General features: G+C 37.2%; 1 protein-coding gene across 1 annotated transcript in view; it reads left to right on the top strand.

Moving 5' to 3' along the window:
* Window positions 1-17,635, top strand: part of LOC104513368 (transmembrane channel-like protein 1) — a gene marked incomplete at its 3' end in the record, with an annotated part of 51,301 nt that extends 33,666 nt beyond the window's left edge. Inside the window, exons 9-14 of the mRNA XM_010156696.1 lie at window positions 592-690; window positions 6,113-6,255; window positions 8,925-9,069; window positions 11,124-11,318; window positions 17,082-17,261; window positions 17,483-17,635. Of these exons, the coding sequence (XP_010154998.1) occupies window positions 592-690; window positions 6,113-6,255; window positions 8,925-9,069; window positions 11,124-11,318; window positions 17,082-17,261; window positions 17,483-17,635 (915 nt within the window). The remainder of the gene's footprint in view (window positions 1-591; window positions 691-6,112; window positions 6,256-8,924; window positions 9,070-11,123; window positions 11,319-17,081; window positions 17,262-17,482) is intronic.
* Between the last annotated feature and the right edge of the window lie 443 nt (window positions 17,636-18,078).

Below are 18,078 nucleotides of genomic sequence, written 5' to 3'. Positions count from 1 at the left end.
AAGAGTCAGGTAGGAATTTCCAACAGCATTTCAATAGCATGATCAATCTTCTATTGAAGACAAAAAAGAGAAAATGACCAACAGTTTTCAAGGTGAAGCTGGCAAAAGCCCCGTGAGGACATACACTGTAGCTAAGCAAGCATCTTGCCAGTCCCAGCAGCAGTGGGACTCAGAACCCAAAAACTGAATCTCTGGCATCTTTCCATACATTTACATTAAAACCCCAATAAAATCCATAATGAAAGAAAAAATGAATTTTTTTGTCTTCTCTGGAAGACGAACACTACTCATCAGAGGAGTATGGACTTTTGTGTTGCCTTTGTATGTAAGAGGCACACACTGATATGAGTGGAACATAACTTTAAATTAAAAAAAACATTTAATGCATACTTTAAGCATAATTTCAAAAATTAATGTGAGGAGCAACGAAAAGAATTCGAGAGGTAGGTCATCTGCACTGAGGAGTTTAGAAGCATAAAACAGATCTTCCTAAGAAATGGCAGATCATTGTCCCTTCCTTTTGTCGGTATTTTGCTTTAGAATGTAAATTGCTTTTTTTTTTTTTTTTTTTTTTTTTTTTTTTGGTTCCAGGCTTTGATGGGGAAACCATATGGCTCTTTACCTAGAAAAACTGTCCCAAGAGCTGAGGAAGCAAGTGCTATGAACTTTGCTACTCTCTGGGATTTTAGTGTAAGTGCATAAACTTGCAACACTGCATGTTCCCATGAATTATTATTATGGGCTTTTGTTTCATTATTTAATAGTCAGAGATTTCACATGAAACATTTCAGGAGAAAATGGAAATAGAATTCTTTTACTTTTTTTTTTTTACAACTTCTGAATATGGGTGCTTACTTCAGACAAAACATATAATGAAGTTCAAGGTCCACATGCACATTTCAGTAGATGTAGGAATCCAAAGACACATGGGAAAAAGTCTCAAAGCTTGATTCACATCCCTGAATCAGACTTTCCATTTGTTACAGGTTAATTTAGTCCTGTGTTTTTATATGATTAAGGCTACAAATTTGAGGATGCAGTGTGAATTAGAAAAAAAGAAAATATATTCCAATAATAGGCACTATATGCTTTTTCTAAAAGAGAGAATGTTATTTTTTGTTTTTCTCAGTCTTACAGAACATGTAGATATTTAACTGAATTCAGATGTATGTCTTAATTCTTTACTGTTGATGTGATGTCCAGTTTAGCCTGTTCTCTGGGTACCCAGCCCCCTGTGAAGATAGACAGGGATGGGGAGAAGAATGAAGCCCCCACAGTCCAAGGGTGAATGGTTAGTGACCTGCTGCACCACTTAGACACCCACACACCAAGATGATGACCATCTGCAAGAAGGCCCATAAGAAGGATCCGGGAAACAACAGTCCTGTCAGCCTGACCTCGGTGACAGGGACTGTTATGGAGCAGATAATTCTGAGTGTTATCACATGACATGTACAGGACAAACAGTCAATCAGGACCAGTCAGCATGGCTTTAAGAAAGGCAAGACCTACTTGACTAACCTGATCTTCCATGACAAGGTGACCCGCTTGCCATAGGTCCTTGACAAGGTGGATAAGGGAAAGTCTGTGGATGTTGTCTACCTAGGCTTCAGTAAAGCCTTTGACACCATTTCCCACAGCATTCTCCTGGAGAAACTGGCTGGTCATGGCTTGGATAGGTATACTCTTCACTGGGCAAAAACCTGGCTGGATGGCTGAGACCAAGGGTTGTGGTACATGGAGTCCAACTCAGCTGGCAGCCGGTCACAAATGGTGTTCCCCAGGGCTCAGTTTTGGGGCCAGTTCTGTTCAATCTTTATCAATGACCTGGGGGATTGAGTTGAGTGCACCCTCAGTAAATTTGCAGATGACACCAAGTTGGGTGGAAGTGTTGATCTGCTTGAGGGAAGGAAGGCTCTACAGAGAGATCTGGACAGGCTGGATTGATGGGCAGATGCCAATCAGTTCAACAAGTCCTGTGTTAGGGCCACAACAACCCCCTGCAATGTTACAGGCTTGGGAACGAGTGGCTGGAAAGCTGCCTGGAGGAAAAGGACCTGGGGGTGTTGTTTGACAGCCAGCTGAATATGAGCCAGCAGTGTGCCGAGGTGGACAAGAAGGCCAACGGCATCTTGGCCTGCATCAGTAAGGGTGTGGCCACAAGGACTAGGGAAGTGATTGTCCCCTTCTACTTGGCACTGGTAGGGCTGAACCTCGAATTTTGTGTCCAGTTTTGGGCTCCTCTCTACAAAAATGACATTGAGGGCCTGGAGTGTGTCCAGAGAAGGGCAATGGAGCTGGAGAAGGGTCTAGGGTCTAGAGAAGAAGTCCTTTGAGGACCAGCTGTAAGAACTTGTTTAGCCTGGAGAAGAGCAGGTTCACAGGAGAACTTACCACTCTCTATAACTACCTGAAAGGAGGTTGTAGAGATGTGGGTGTTGGTCTCTTATCACAAGTGACAATGACAGGGCAAGAGGAAAGAGCGTCAAGTTGTGCCAGGTGAGGTTTGGATTGGATATTAAGAAAAAATACTAAAAGGGTTGTTAGGCCTTGGAACGGACTGCCCAGAGAGGTGGTTGAGTGACCATTCCTGGAAGTATTTAAGAGACATGGGGATGAAAAGCTTAGGTACATGGTTTAGTGGTGGTATTAGCAGTGTTAAGTTGGTGGTTGGACTTGATCTTAAAGGTTTTTTCCAACCTAAAACGATTCTATGATTCTATAACTCTGTATGTAACAACACTTTTAAAGGTTTATACATACACATACATATCTTTTAGCACCTGAGTTGTTTTAGCAACAGCAAGCATGAATATGATGTTGGGAGCAGATCCATTTCTTGGAAAAATAAACTCAGGTGCAGGTTCCTCCTGTTTACAGCTTAGCCTCTCCAGCTGTTTTTAGAATGACTCATCTAAAAGTGGCCTCTCCATGTACATTTAGCCCATGTGAGATCCCATTCCATCTATGCTAGTGGGGAGAACTGTGCAGGCTGTGGTGTTCTACACAGACAATCCCGGGGTGGAGTGTGGGGGGGCACAGGTGGATTTTCATAAACCCTTTCCAAAATGAGGTCAGTTCTGATCTCTCCTGAGAAGACATAAAAGGGGTATGGTGTCTATCCTTCTCATCAATATGGCCATTTTTCAGTCTGGTTGAGATGTGGAGAGATCCCTAATCTTGTGACACACAGATCTCAAATAGGATCCCTTGGTTTGTGGCTCAATACCTTCATGTGGAGACTCAGATGATGCCAGACTGCAGTCTTTTATTTAGCTTCCTTGGCTCTATTTTCAATCTTCAGCTGTCAGTAGAGAAAGAATCAGGTGTTAAGGTGACAGAACAACAGAAAAAACTTGACTGGATATACCTATTTTCTCCTTTTCAAGCAAATTTTTCAGGCTTATTAACTGTAGACAACTGACTTAAAGAAAATAATATAATGGTAAGTAGAAATTGTAATGTTTGCCTGTATTTTGACTGTAAAGATATGTAAAGTAAAAAAATTACTTCTGCTTTATTTTGTCACATAAAGAAATGGACCCTCCTTGGATACAAAGGGATAGTAAGATCTTTCTAAAAAGCCATGTATGTAATATTTTGCAATAAGTGCTACATAAAATTACATTGTGTCTGATTAATCAGGAATTGTATGTTGGAGTGACAGGAAGACTACATCTAGACATGTAGCTGATAAATAATGACGACAACGTTATAAAATGAGAAATTAACACATCAGGGAAATATTGGAGAAAAAGGAATCATAGTAACTTGGAGATTTTGTAAAGAGAATAGAGAGTAGAAGAGCTTTATACAGCAAATGGTAACAAAGTTTTTAAAAGAAATGTATCTGAGGAAAGATGAATGAAGACAGATGGTGGAAAGAGAGGGGAAGTTTATAGTATCTGGCTGGAACAGGATCTGACAGCTCTAAAGAAGAAAGTACAGTAAACAGCAGAGTAGCAGTTAATACAATGATCAAATGCAAATTTAGGGCAGTGAAAAAGATGAATACCCTGAAATATTGGGTGGTAAAAAGAATTTTCTTGAGCAATGTCAAACTGACAAAAACTCCCTGAAGACAATGACATCTTTAATTAAACACCACAGAAAATAGTACCTTTCACGTGCTAGAAGTTCTTGTGTTCTAAACTAAGTTACAAATAAGTGAACCCACATTAGCAAGCATTATTTCATCAAAACAGACAAACAAACCCCAAAAATCAAAACTAAAACTCACCAATCTTTAAGACACTAGTTGAGCTCAGCATATCTTCTGACTTTTTGCACTTGAAATTGTACTCATTTTACTGACAAGGCAAAGAGAGACAATATTTGATTTGGATATATTTTACTTGGAATTTAGTTTTTGTATAGTTTGTATAGTTTACAGTTCATATAATAATCCAAACCTTAAAAACAGAAATTCTCAAGGCTCATTTCAATAAAGCATTTAGCTATCATTCCTATCGTGCCTAACTTTTATGTTAGGCTCAGAAAAGAGTGAAAGAGATCTTCCATGCCTGTATCCCTGTACACAGCTAAAGATATTTCAGCTCTCATGGTAAAATGCAGCAGGGTAAGCACAGGAAACAACATAGTGAATGACACACAGTGGTGGAATTATCTCTGACTTTGTGGAACGCAGTGAGTTAAGAAGCATTTTAATACTCTGAGGGATCCAAAAGGCTATCTAGATATGAGCTAGGCTGTATTGAAACCTGTGCTAAAATGGAATTATAAGATGCTTTAATGAAAGGAAAAAAAAAAAAAAGCAAAAGGTATACTAATGAATTTGAATGTATCCTGGCTGGTGTAGATGTTTTACTAGTAGTTAGTAATAAATGTGTGCTGTAACAATATTTCCTTTATCAGAGAAGAACATATTATCTTTTATGTGTAGGCACATCTGTCAAAGTTAATCTTATATGAAGAAAGAAGAGATAGGTTAATTACCGACTCAAGACATTTTGGATAATATTTCTGTTTATCATATATTAATATTTTATTTTCAGCTTAGAATTGTGAATTAGGTTTTCCAGATAACATTGTGACTCATTTCATTTATAGTAAAAGCCACAAAAAAAGTAAATGCATGTTTTAAAATAATACGTAAGAGAAAGATGTTATTTATTTTAAGTAAAATGAGCAACTGAAATGCAGAAGGGAAGTAAATGGCTTTTTTAATTCACAAAGCCCTCAGCTCACTGTATTAGTGTCAAAATAATGTATGGTCTATCCACCAATTACATGGTCAAATACTCTGTATTTGGCTTGAAATCATTACATCCAGCTGGAGATTTGCCACTGCTATGCATGTGCTGAGCTGTCCTTGGAAAAGCTCTGGATACATTCTTCTTCTAGAAGGCAAGTTCTTGCTCTAACATGAGAATTATCTGGAAGGTTTATATATTTGGATCACTGTAGGTACCAGCAGTATCAGTTAACCATGTACTAGTAAATTATTTTGAAAAATCAGCAATCTGACCTGTAGAAAAGAGGGTAATTCTCACTGATTTTTAGAAAAGGAGATTGAATTGCTGAGAAAGAAGGTACACTTACATTGCACTTTTTACAGCCTTAGAGTCCACATGTTAAAAACCCTGCATACTGAATAATCATCTATAAAGTGCAGCTAACTATTGATTAACATATATTGAATGATCTCCCAATGAACAGCAGACAACATTGTTAGACAGAGAAGACATATGAGAATTTTGTATCAAATAAGCTATGTGAGTAAGTTTTAGGAATGTGAAAACGAAGTTAAAAAATCTGGCATTTTATCTCCAAGTGATTTGTAAAACAAATTTTGTAAACCAGAATGTTTTTGTCTTTATGAGAAGCGTGTGGCTGAAAAAGTTTTGACTCATTAAATTGTCGATGGAGTGCCTATGAAGAATTTTAAAGAGAAAAGATTTGAAAGTTGATATGAAATAATGCAAGTATTTCTAAATAAAAGGAGAGATTTTCTATCCTGTGAGATTTATTATAGAGAGCTTACAATTGTTTTGAATGCATTGAAATGGATATTTTAGTACATTGCTGTTGGTACAATTTCTGATTATATGCGTACTTAACAGACATGACATAATTTTTGCTGACTTTTCAGGGCTTTGCACAGTATTCTGTACTCTTTTATGGCTATTACAATAACCAGAGGACAATTGGATGGCTCAAGTTCAGGATGCCGCTTTCCTATTTCCTTGTTGGAGTTGGGACTATTGGCTACAGCTTTATGATTGTCATTCGAACGTAAGTTCTCCTTGATTGGAATAAATTACATCTAAAAAGGCAGATAATTCCATTGTTGACCACTGAGACTATCTTTTTAAAAACATGATAACTATAAGGGCAGGACAATGGAAGATCAAGTGCAAGGTCAGTCATGTAAGATTCCTTCAGCCTGTATTTATTCACCTATTGTTCTGCACCAGCAGCTGTGTTGCAGTGTTGTGGAAGTGGGAACAAGTCTTTACTGAAATAACACAGCACTTCCCTCCTGCAACTTTAAAGTGAAAAATGAATGCATAAAGTAAGGAACAGAGTTGTCAGCCCATCTTTTCATAATGCTCTGCATCGAGCAGTACATCAGCTAACATCCAGGAAATTAAATTTTTCTCCCTTTAATGATATCTTATTTAAGTTAAATTCTTTAAATAATGAAGAAGACAATTAAGAAATACATATGGCAAATAATTCTTTGTGTAACTCAGAGTAAGCAGTAAATGATTCTCGGCAAGACTATAGTGATTAGGTCACATTTGCACAGTGGTGTAAAATTAATGCTACTAGCCATAGGAAGCATTTAATGTCCTGGGAATGCAAAATAATTTCTAGCAGTGTGAAAACTTTGCTGAATACAATGTTAAGAACGTAATATTAAAACAGTAGGAAGCACAGGGTAAGAGAAACAAGTAGTACAAGTGGTGATCATAGAATCATAGGATGGTTTAGCTTAGAAGGGGCCTTAAAGTTCATAACAGAAACATAATCATATATTAGCCTTTTGACTCTTGAATTCTGGACCTGAATTTTGTCTAAAGATCATAATTTAAATGAAGTAAAATTATTATTTTATTGTGAAATTCACTATTGGAATAAACTCTGGTAATTCTGATACTTACTAAGGAGATAGACTGCTAATGAATATAATCTTTAATAGTCTAAACTCCAGCAAGATAACTACCTACAACAATAATACAGTTAGCTATAGTGGTGGCTTTAAAAGATGCCTAGGGTGAAAAAAAACAGAGCATTGCAGGTCAAGATTCAAGGACACTAGTGAATATATAGAAAACTGCAGTTAATCTATTTCCACCATTTTGTGCTGAAGCCAGTAATTTTCACTTGCATGGGCACTAGAATAATTCATGTTCTGTTTTTCAATTATTTTATAGGATAAGAGGCATTTCAGGAGAAAAAAGAATTCTTCAATTACATATACATATTTTAGGAGGAGGAAAAATGCTACCAAAAAATCGTAATTGCTTTAGTTTGAAAATATATTTGAAAATATTTTTTGTAATGTAGCTGTGAAGATCAGAAAAGTTTTAGTCTCAGACAATGGTATTTCAATGACTGTCACCCAGACCAAAAAAACAAAAAAAGCTTCCTTCTGGCTGAAAATCCTTGTGACCCAAGTAAGGAATATCCTTGTGGAAAAAATACATTGTGTGTGGTAACTTCCCATCTGGTCACATGACGCTAAAGCTGATCAATATTTAAGTAATCTTATGAGAAATTTTTTCAGTCTTCTGCTCTTTGCTGTTTTGCCAGACACAATGGGCACAGGAACTAACAGGACGTGCTACCATTTTCCTGCTGTTGCCTGAGATCTGGGAAAGGGCTTGTCTATGTGTAAGAGGTAGTGAGGATTATAAGCACAATTGTTCTATTTAGGGAAAATATGAAGATTTAGAGCTGCCTGCCAAAGCTTTTCCAGTGTATAACATAAAATGGAAATATTTCTGGTCTCAAAGAAATGATACCACAACCACAAAACTGTTCACTATTTAATTAAGAACTCTTGAGAAGGAATTATCTTAGTCTAGAAACCAGTAGCAGGGCAGATCCTACCAAGAATCTTTCGTGATTTCTGTCCATTCCGTATATGAAGAGTAAAACAAAATCCCACAACCCTGGCATTGGTTTATGACAGCACAGAAGGGTTTTTTGTATTATTTTGTCACTGTTCTTATCTGACAGTATGTAAATTACTGGACTGTTAAAAATGTGGTATGTACAACATGGTGTTATTAAATGGTTTGTACTCTCCTAATATACTTCATCCTTATACTTAATGGTTCGAATTAAGTGATAAAGTATGCAGAAGCAAGACCACTATTATTACATGAATGACAAGACTCTGAAGTAGAGTTGTTAGTAGTCAAGATTAAGTCAAATCACTGAAGAAATAATGTTTGTGGATATTGTCATAAATCTTGTTTAAAAGTGCATAGGAGATGAACGGGAAGATAGAAAGATGTGTTAGGGATACTATTGTATGGTGAAACCAGGTTTTGTTCTGGAGTGTTGTTTCAGAATTCGTTTTTCTCTTCATGAGGTCTGTAATCAAACCTATTGCAGTTCAGGATGCTCTGCATCTTTCTATTCGAGAGATCTTCTTGATACTGTTTTACTATTGAGTTCCTTATCCAGCAGAATTTTTCTGAGGTGTTAATGAAATTAATTAATTCTTTCACATCAAAATGAATCTTGTGAGCTCATAAATTGTCTAAATATGAAAATCTCTATCCTTCTCTCTTGTTTCAGACTGAGTTTTCCAGATTTAGTATAATACCATTAACTGGAATAATATAGTTTTTTTCAGAACATTAGAATTTAGGATCAATTTAAAAATCATGCTCACATACCAGAACTATTTCTAACAAGGCCTTTCTATGTCTTTCTGGCTCTTGCAGAATGGCAAGGAATGCAAATGAAGAAGGTGGTGGAGACGACACTAGTTTTAATTTCAGCTGGAAAATGTTCACAAGCTGGGACTACCTGATTGGCAATCCTGAGACAGCAGACAATAAGTTTGCCTCCATCACAACAAGTTTTAAGGTAAATTAGAGCTCACTGAGGAGGGGTAACCTGATTTGTCTTATGCACTGGTGCTAATCAGATGTAACAAGGTCAAGAATTAGCCGTGTCTAGGACATAGAAGCTTAAGCTAGAAGCGGACTGCCCTATACCCTTCTGAGCCTGGGCTTTTGTGCCTTGCCATCTTAATTTCTTCTTTTTGACTGTGGGGAAAAAAAAAATGTTAATGGCATCTCTTTTCTGCCCTGTGGCTGTAGTGCTAGCTTTAGGAAAATTATTCTACTGTAAAAATAATATTTTCCTTTTTCTCATCTCTGATGGCTTCCAGTTTCCATGGTGTTTGTCTGAAATTATTTTTTTTTAAATGCTGGTGACATTTTGCCAACCTCACATAATCATCTTCTCTTGCTGCACTGAAGACATACCATAAGATAAGGAAATAGTATTGTCTGTAAAGGACTATTGATCATAGCCGAAGAATTGGCCTCAGAATTTTGAGCGTATACTTGCTTTTCACTAAGGAAAAAGGTTTACTTACATAATTCAAAGTTTTTATTTCAAATTAATTATGAAATATAGCCAAATTTGCAGGACAATACAAGGTGTTCTTGGGCCTCTTCTTTAGTTTATAAGGTATGTTGATTTCAAGAGTCATTGTGTGAGGAATCTGGGGCAGGATGTGAAATACACCACTGTGAAAACAGTGAAGGGGATGTATTCTATTGGTTGAATGTTATAGAATGTGTTTCTACATTGGGGTCCCTGAGACACACCAGTGCAGCATGTAAAGGAAAATTTAATTTTCAGTGTAATAATGTACAGGGAATACACTGGCAAGGTGTTTGCAGCTAATGAACAAGATGCTAGACTTGAAGTCACACTGACAAAATGCAGCATGGGAGCTGGAAGACCAAGCATTAGCTGCAGTAACCCTAACCAAACACACACAGCACCTTTCCTTTCTGAAGTGGTGATATAGCCAATATACACCTCACTGTGTCCACCCTCCCATCTGCAGGCATGAAAGATAATTGCACTCAACTTCATTAGAAGAAAAGGTCCCAATATAACAAATACTGTAGAAATACTGACTGAAAGTACTGAAACTGTTCATGCTTTCCCTGCCAGCCTACTAAAGTCAGTTACTAAAAGCTATCTGGAGTACAAATCAGTTGAGACACCAACTTATTTTTGAGAAATAAACTCATTAAACTTTGCTGTGCTCATTGCAAATAAGCAAGGCACCTCAGACAGAAAGGGTGAAGTCTTGGCTTGGGTGGGGCTATGGGAGGTTTGCTCAAGAGCTGCTGCAATCTCCTTTCATTATTTAAACAAATGTAAGTTGTAAGTAAAGCAGAGCCATGCAGAGTAATTATTACAATGCAGGAGTTAGCTTCCCCTCTGGGCAGCTCATCTCTATACCAAAGTGAGAAGTTATAACCAAACTCCCTTTTTACAAGGACACTTCAGAGCAAAAGCTTATTCTGCTGACAGAAAAAGTATTTGGAGATTATAGTTACACCTGAGTCTTGATATATATCAGTCCTGGTCAAGGGTAAGTGTGGCACAAACATTTTGTTCCGCAGTTTGAACCTGTGCACGGTTTGCCTTTTTTTTGGATTTCTACATCTCTTTTGTGTTTTCGTTCCTTCTGAACTGATGACTTTCAGAATAAACTTTTTTGTTATTTTCTCACAATTTCATATTTTTAAAGTGTGACAGTTCCTTTTCTGGCAGCTAATCACATATTTATCCTGCTGGGCCACTCAGTCTTATAGCACCTCACAAGCTGACAGAACACGCTGATTTCCTACAGGTACATGAGTGCAGGCGTAACCAGCCTCAGTGAGGACCTGCTCATTGGAAGAAAAGCATATGCTGGGGAGCCAAAACCATGGGGTCTGGCCAGATCCAAAACAAGTTTTGTGAGACAATATAAACACGTCTCAAAACATGATACCTAGTTGTCCATTTGCATCTTCATAATTGATTTAACTGACTTCTAACAACTGGGGAGGAAATGTGGGGTCATTACCATTAAAGTACTCACAATATTTTCTTTCTAACAAGTGCAGGAAGCTATTGTGGAGGAACAGGAGAGCCGAAAAGAGGAAAACATTCACTTGACTCGATTCCTGAGAGTTCTTGCTAACTTCTTAGCCCTGTGCACGCTCGCTGGGAGTGGCTACCTCATCTTTTTTGTTGTCAGAAGATCCCAGAAATTTGCCCTGGAAGGTCTGGAGAACTACGGGTGGTGGGAAAGAAATGAAGTTCGTGCTAGCACATTTCTAAAATAGATGTGGTTTGAAACTGTGTTCCTCTACTCTGCATGTTGCCTTTTTTCCTTGAGAATTTAAATACTCGAGTGGGGCTGGTAAATGTCTAACAAAAGAATTGTTCTTGTCTCTGCTTCCTGCTTCATTCAAACATTTATTACTTGTTTGGTTCTTTCAAATATCCCCATGTATTTAGATTTCATTTGAGGCCTTTACCTTTACTCCTTTGTGCTCTTAAGATTGTTTTCCAGCTACTCTATGGACTCACAAGATCTCCTCAAGGAGCCTGCTCCCCTGTTGCTTTCCTTCTGGGACTGGCACAAGCAAAGTGACTGGTGTGTGGGCATATCCAAAGTTACTTGGGGCCTCTGTAATGTAGCAACAGGATGAAACTCATGCCTTCCAATTCCAGCTGCTCAGTCTGAGTCCAATACCATTTTTTTTGTGCTTAATCTGCTTTCTTCTAGAGCAGCTGCAGCCCTGCCCGATAGTGGTGTATAGCGAAAGTGACTGTGTGCTACAACAGTGTGCAGTAAGCACCTGTAGCAAGTGTTGCTATATGAAAACCTGGGCAGGTTTTACTTTCTTGCAAACACACTCTTGTGTGTGTTGTAGAACTTGCTGTTTGTTACTTAGACCTTATTTTCCAAGCTGGAGTGTAAAGTAGATACCTGCTTTAAGGTATGCAAAAAGATGCTTGACTCACAAAGTTGCTGAGGTGGGTGACAATGGAATGAGGAAATTCAATCCCTAATTTTCAACACCAAAACCTGACTGAGAAACTAACATAAAAGCTACAGCAACCCACCTCTGGAATCCAGAGAAATGGGGCTGTTAAGATTGGGTTAAGTTACTCGATACAAGTTACTACATTTTTATCTGATGGGAAAGAAAATTCTTGTACAAATTGCCTGGCTTAAATTTAGATGAGCTCTAAGTATGACAACAGCCTAGCAGCTGAGGAGAGTTCAGGATGAATTCAGCTTTCTCTCAGTTGAAAGGTGTGGTAACAGATTTGTACTGACAAGAACTGTGTTACCGAAAGCTGTTTGTTATATTAGTCTATGCTGCAATCTGGGAAAGTAGCTAAACATATGCATGTTTATCTCCATTGTTTTACTTTTGTTTGCTTTACCAAAAAAAAAAAAAAGGTACTGCTGAGGAGGCTGTATCACAGAACAAAGATCTAGAGCAAGTGTGTCTCTAAAGAGAGTAGATAAGGCAACATTGCCATTATTTGGCTAAAGAATTTTTCCTATTGACAAGTAATGAACACATTTATGAGGTATAAAATATTGCCTTTCATTGATTATTAATATTTATTAATACTCCTACCTGTAGTACCTAGTTTTATCAGATCGCAATTCAGAGAAAATTATCTGGTGTGTCATGGAGATCAGGGAAGTTAGTGGAAACAGGCAGACTGGGACTGTTAAGGGCTTTCGTCAGCTTCGCATTGCTCCTCATACATAGCTGTGGCCTGGTGGTTGGTCATGGAACCACCATGATGATTCTGCACCATCTGACAATTTCCCCATACTGTGGAAATTTTGGTAAAATGGAGAATAATGCCTTTAATTCTCTTGGTAAAGTATTCTGAAATTGCATGAAAATTGCTGAACAAAATTGGCTTTTCTCATTTGATAGAAGATAATTTGCAGAGACAGAAGGTAGTATAAGCATCTCTCTCGTACAGAGATACTCTTATTTTCTCACATATTTTCCTGTACTGTTTAAAAATAAAGCTACTCCAAAGAAGAAAAAAGCTTATTAGGACACAGACTGATTTCTCTGAATCATAATCATTAACATTTGGGAGGAGATACCCTTTGCACATCAATTTGCTTTCCAGCAATAAAAAGTATAGATTTAACATCTCGGATCTTGCAAGAAGCAACCCCATAGATCTCTTGACAAAAATAACCAGCCATTTACTTTAACATTCCTAATAGTGGATACAGTGTATACTGAAATTATTAAGAGATGTTCCCAATGCTCTGTTTAATTCTAGAAACCATCAGGCAGATTTTATTAGTATGAGTTCTAATTCTAATTTATTTTTAAAAAACAAAGCTGTATTTACTAGAAAAAATAGGTCCTTATTAATGTGTTCTACAGCAGATGCTAGGCAAATCTATGAAAACTGCAATCATTGTTAGTGAAAGATATGATTTATTTTAGCTAGACTACTTGCTCTTAATGAACTTACCATTTAAGCAACAAGCAGTCAGTGTTCAATATTTAATGTTGTCTTGGCACAGTTTAATATGTTGGTGGGCTGGTGTTTACATGTGATTGCAGTCACAGGATTTCTTACCAGATTCATAACAGCTGGGAAGGCTTATGTACACAGTAATTTTCTAGCTTTTGGAGTGTCACTCAAGGATTTGGTATCTGGAGTGGTTAATGTCACAGAAAGATAAAAACCTGCATTTTGAATGGGAGTTTTAATAATTAGTGAGTGCCTCTTGGTTGTTATTCCTTTCTTAGGGAAAAGTCTGTCTCACTAGGGCAGAGAGGGCTTTTGAGATTCACCTAGAAGAGAGTGAATGTAAGACCACATTGGCCATCAACCGTAACTCTACATTATATGCATACTGGCATGCTGCCCCTCTTCTGGCGCATCATTCCATAATTTGTATGTCACACGGAGTAGTGAAAAACTAATAAAAACTGTGGAAGAAAATCTCCTGCAGCACCTGAGCTTCAAGTTGACAAGAAGTCCAGGATAGATATTGTCTCCTTTCTGAAATCAAACTAGATTAAGGTGGCTAAAGGTCAATGGATAACTCAGTGAACTCTTTGTTCACCAAAATCCTTTAAAAGAAACTGAAAAATATAATGATAATATATCTATAAAAACATATGAGGAATATTTATGCTTTTGAAATATAGAACCCATCATAGATTTTGGATTTTGAATAAACAATATGCTACATTTTGTCTCAGCAATACATTGCATTTTTAGTTGTAATAATTTCTCACTTTTCAGCTTTGCAAGTTTCTGTGCCTCATGTCATATCTTTATAGTGTCTTTTCTCCAGAAATAGAATGCTTTTGAGATGGGGATCATGAAAAGTCAAATCATGGGGAAAAAAAATGTAGATAGAAAGCAAATAGGAAAGAATATGCTTGCATCAGACAAGTAGTGAAAAATGCTGAACATAATAAAAATATAGAAAATTAATATTGTATAAAAAATTGAATGTTCAAAAGAAAGCGTGGCTTCTCAGCTGCCTCTCCCATGCACCAACAGGGAAACTCTAAATAAGTTAGCAGGTTCTATATTTAATATTCCCCAAAGGACATACTTTTTCTTCCAAAATACATATTCACTATGTCTTCCAGGGTAAGAACTAAGGGATGTCAAATGCATGAAGAAGAAGCCACGCTCAGAAAAAGCAAAAGGGAAGAAATGGTAGATGGTGGGTGCCGGTGCTATAAAGTCCAAAATTTGAATCTGTCTGAAGGAAGACTAATCTGAGGCATGAAACAGAAGACCTCTGGTAGTTAGTAAATAAATAAAAAACACACCTGAATGAAAAAGTACCCAAAATGAGTATAATTGGATTCTAGGACCTATTATTCATACGTTTGTCCTGTGGTTGCTCTTCCCTGGTCATGTGTTGCGCTAAGCCCACATACTTTCCAGTATCTGAAAGGGGCCTACAAGGGTACTGGGAGAAGACTTTTTACAAGAGCCTGTAGTGATAGGACAAGGGGGAACGGGTACAAATTGAAATCAGGGAGGTTTAGATTACATATCAGGAAGAAATTATTCACAGAGAGGGTGGTGAGGCACTGGAACAGGTTGCCCAGAGATACTGTGGATGCCCCATCCCTGGAAGTGTTCAAGGCCAGGCTGGATGAAGCTTTGAGCAACCTGGTCTAGTGGAAGGTGTCCCTGCCCATGGCAGGGGGGTTGGAACTAGATGGTCTTTAAGGTCCCTTCCAACCCAAACCATTCTGTGATTCTACGATTTGGTGTGACCCATCCCCTCTTATGCCCACACTTGCCCTGGAAGTTGTAGCCACAAGAGGATACTGAGACAACAGAGTCAGGAGGGATTCTGGTTTGAGATTCAACAAAATCACAGCAGGACTGAAAAATTCTATTAAAAACCAAGACATAAAAAAAGTTTGAATTTAAAAAATTATGGTTAGTGGTGTTGGATGGAGTTAACTCCTGCAGCTTTGCCAGTTTAAGCCATATTGGGCACAAAGTCTTTGGCTGAATGGTGACTGAGACAATATTTGTTATAAACTGTGTTAGATACTATGAAGACTTAAGGATAAAAAAGTTTACAAAGTTCATTATGAAGAAAAAATAACCAATATTTTGATCACCATCATCCCATCACCTTTTAGAAGTATAAAAGAATAGGAACATCCACAATTCTCATAAGTGAAAATTTATTCAAAACATTAATGTATGAAACCCAACACAGGTAAAAGGTGGCAGGAGATTCCGAATGCACTACTGTTTGCCTACAGATGCAAAAATTAAGTAATTAGCACTAGCACTCAATAAAAATAAGAATAGATCAACAGCAGAAAACAAGACGTATTTATTTTTGTTAAGAACATCAGTCTCATGTATGAAACTCTTTAGGAGTGAGAATATATATATATTTAAGTGAGTGAATGTATTAGTTGGCAGCATTCCTTTCTGCTGCCATATGATTTCTGAGAAACAAGACCAGTCCTAAGTCCCTTGGAAGCAGGAAGTTAGAAATGTATTAACACTTATAATAGTTCTGACAAAATGAATTCCAGCATGGCTGAGAAATGCTAGTTTTAGAGAAATTGGAACACTAGAGTTCTTTGAACAATTAAGTTTCTTTGTGACTAAATAAATTATTTTTATTTAATTCTTTAAGAGGACTCATCTCAAATGAATTCTTTGTGTTTTCCAACAACCCTTGTGACTTAGACTGAGATGTTTTCTGTTTCTTGTTTGTTGTTTTTAGTCCATTAAAGACACATTTTTTGTCATGAAATTTTATTTTAAATTGAAATTGAATGACTGCACTCTTAAACTTTTAGAATTATTTTAATTTTTGGCTGACACAATGAATTAGAACCAAAAGTTTCAAGCAGACTTAAATAATTTTCAGCAACCAGTTAGGAATATTATGGTAATAGAATGCCTCACTTGTCTGTAGAATTTATAAGCTGTGCTGTATTTCAAACTTTCTATAAAAGCTAGTTATCTGTTTTTCTTAGTATGTTTTCAGTAAACTTGTTTCATTTCCATCCTGCTAAAGTGATGAGTTAATCTCATTAGAGATTTCTCAGAAAATCAGAAAGAAGCAGGGTTGATTTGAATTTGCTTATGCAGTGAGGGCATGAGATCTGAGACAGACCAAGGCATGAGATCTGAGATAGACCAGAGAGCTGGGCAATCTCTGTATGAAATTTAACAAAAGCAAGTCCCAGATTCTCCACCAGGGACAGTGTAATCCTGGTTATACACACAGATTGGGAGATGAGAGCCTGGAGAGCAGCCCTGCAGAAAGAGATTCAGTCGTTGACCTGGTGGTATCTGCAGTAGATTAGAACTGATTTTTCAATCCTATCTTGATTTGTGAAAACATCTTGTGATTCCCAGGGTGGATTTATTTTTATTAAATCAAAAACCAGATTAAAAAGTACTAATGGAAATGCGCCCTACAAATCAATAGTAATAAAAGAACTTGCTGCTAACATCTCACTGTAAACTTTCTTTTTTTTTTTTTTTTTTTTTCCCTTTCTCAGGTGAACATGGTTATGTCACTTTTAGGAATGTTCTGTCCAACTTTATTTGATGTAATTAGTTCTCTGGAAAATTACCACCCTCGAATAGCTTTAAGATGGCAGCTGGGACGAATCTTTGCTCTTTTTCTTGGCAATCTCTACACTTTCATTATCGCCCTAATGGATGAAATCAATCTCAAGGCAAGCTATTTACTTCCCTTCATTATTTTTAACATGTAACTGGGCAAGGATGAGGATTTCCAGCCGGTCACAGACATGTCAGTGAAAGAGGTTCTTTTCTTTCTTGTACTGTGTATCACATCCATGCCTGCGCTGGTAATGGGAGTCTGGGAATAGAAAAGGTTGAGAATTGGTAACAAGCTCATGGTGGGTTTTTTTCCCCAATTTATTTCTTTACTTAGTTGGAAGAAGAAAAGATAGTCAAGTATAACATGACAATATGGGAAGCCAGTCTTTACAATGGCACTATTCCAGAAAATTCGACTGCTCCTCCAATACAGGTGGACCCTGCAGATGTCCCCAGAGGGCCATGCTGGGAAACAATGGTAGGACAGGTAATGGAACTGCTTTGAGCTCATATTTGAAAATAGATCATAGTCTACTAAAAATATGATATTTAAACACACTTTATTTCTACTAAGAAGTGACATTAACATGAGAAAATGTGAGGAAAAGCAGCTATCGGACTTTTTCCTTAGCTAAAATGTTGAGAAAAAATTATTCTTTCTTCTGGTAGGTGACAGCACTGAAAGCATTCCTTTTTTTCCATAATTTTTACTATACTTTTCTATTATTGTCCTCTGCGTCATCTCATTTTTGTCCTGTAAAAACTGTTGAGCAATTTTGAAAAGTTGTATTAATCACAAACCCTAATAAATGTAATAATTCTGATTAGAATTTTGATCAGGCAAAATCACTTTCTGACTACAAGAGAGCTATAGAAAAGATAAAAATAGGAGCAGTTCAACAAGGAAATACATAGAATCATAGAATCATA

Source organism: Eurypyga helias, unplaced genomic scaffold (assembly GCF_000690775.1).
Source record: "Eurypyga helias isolate BGI_N326 unplaced genomic scaffold, ASM69077v1 scaffold9390, whole genome shotgun sequence".
NCBI classification, from domain to species: domain Eukaryota; kingdom Metazoa; phylum Chordata; class Aves; order Eurypygiformes; family Eurypygidae; genus Eurypyga; species Eurypyga helias.
The sequence above is the reverse complement of the archived record's forward strand: the minus strand, read 5'-3'. Positions and strand labels throughout refer to the sequence as shown.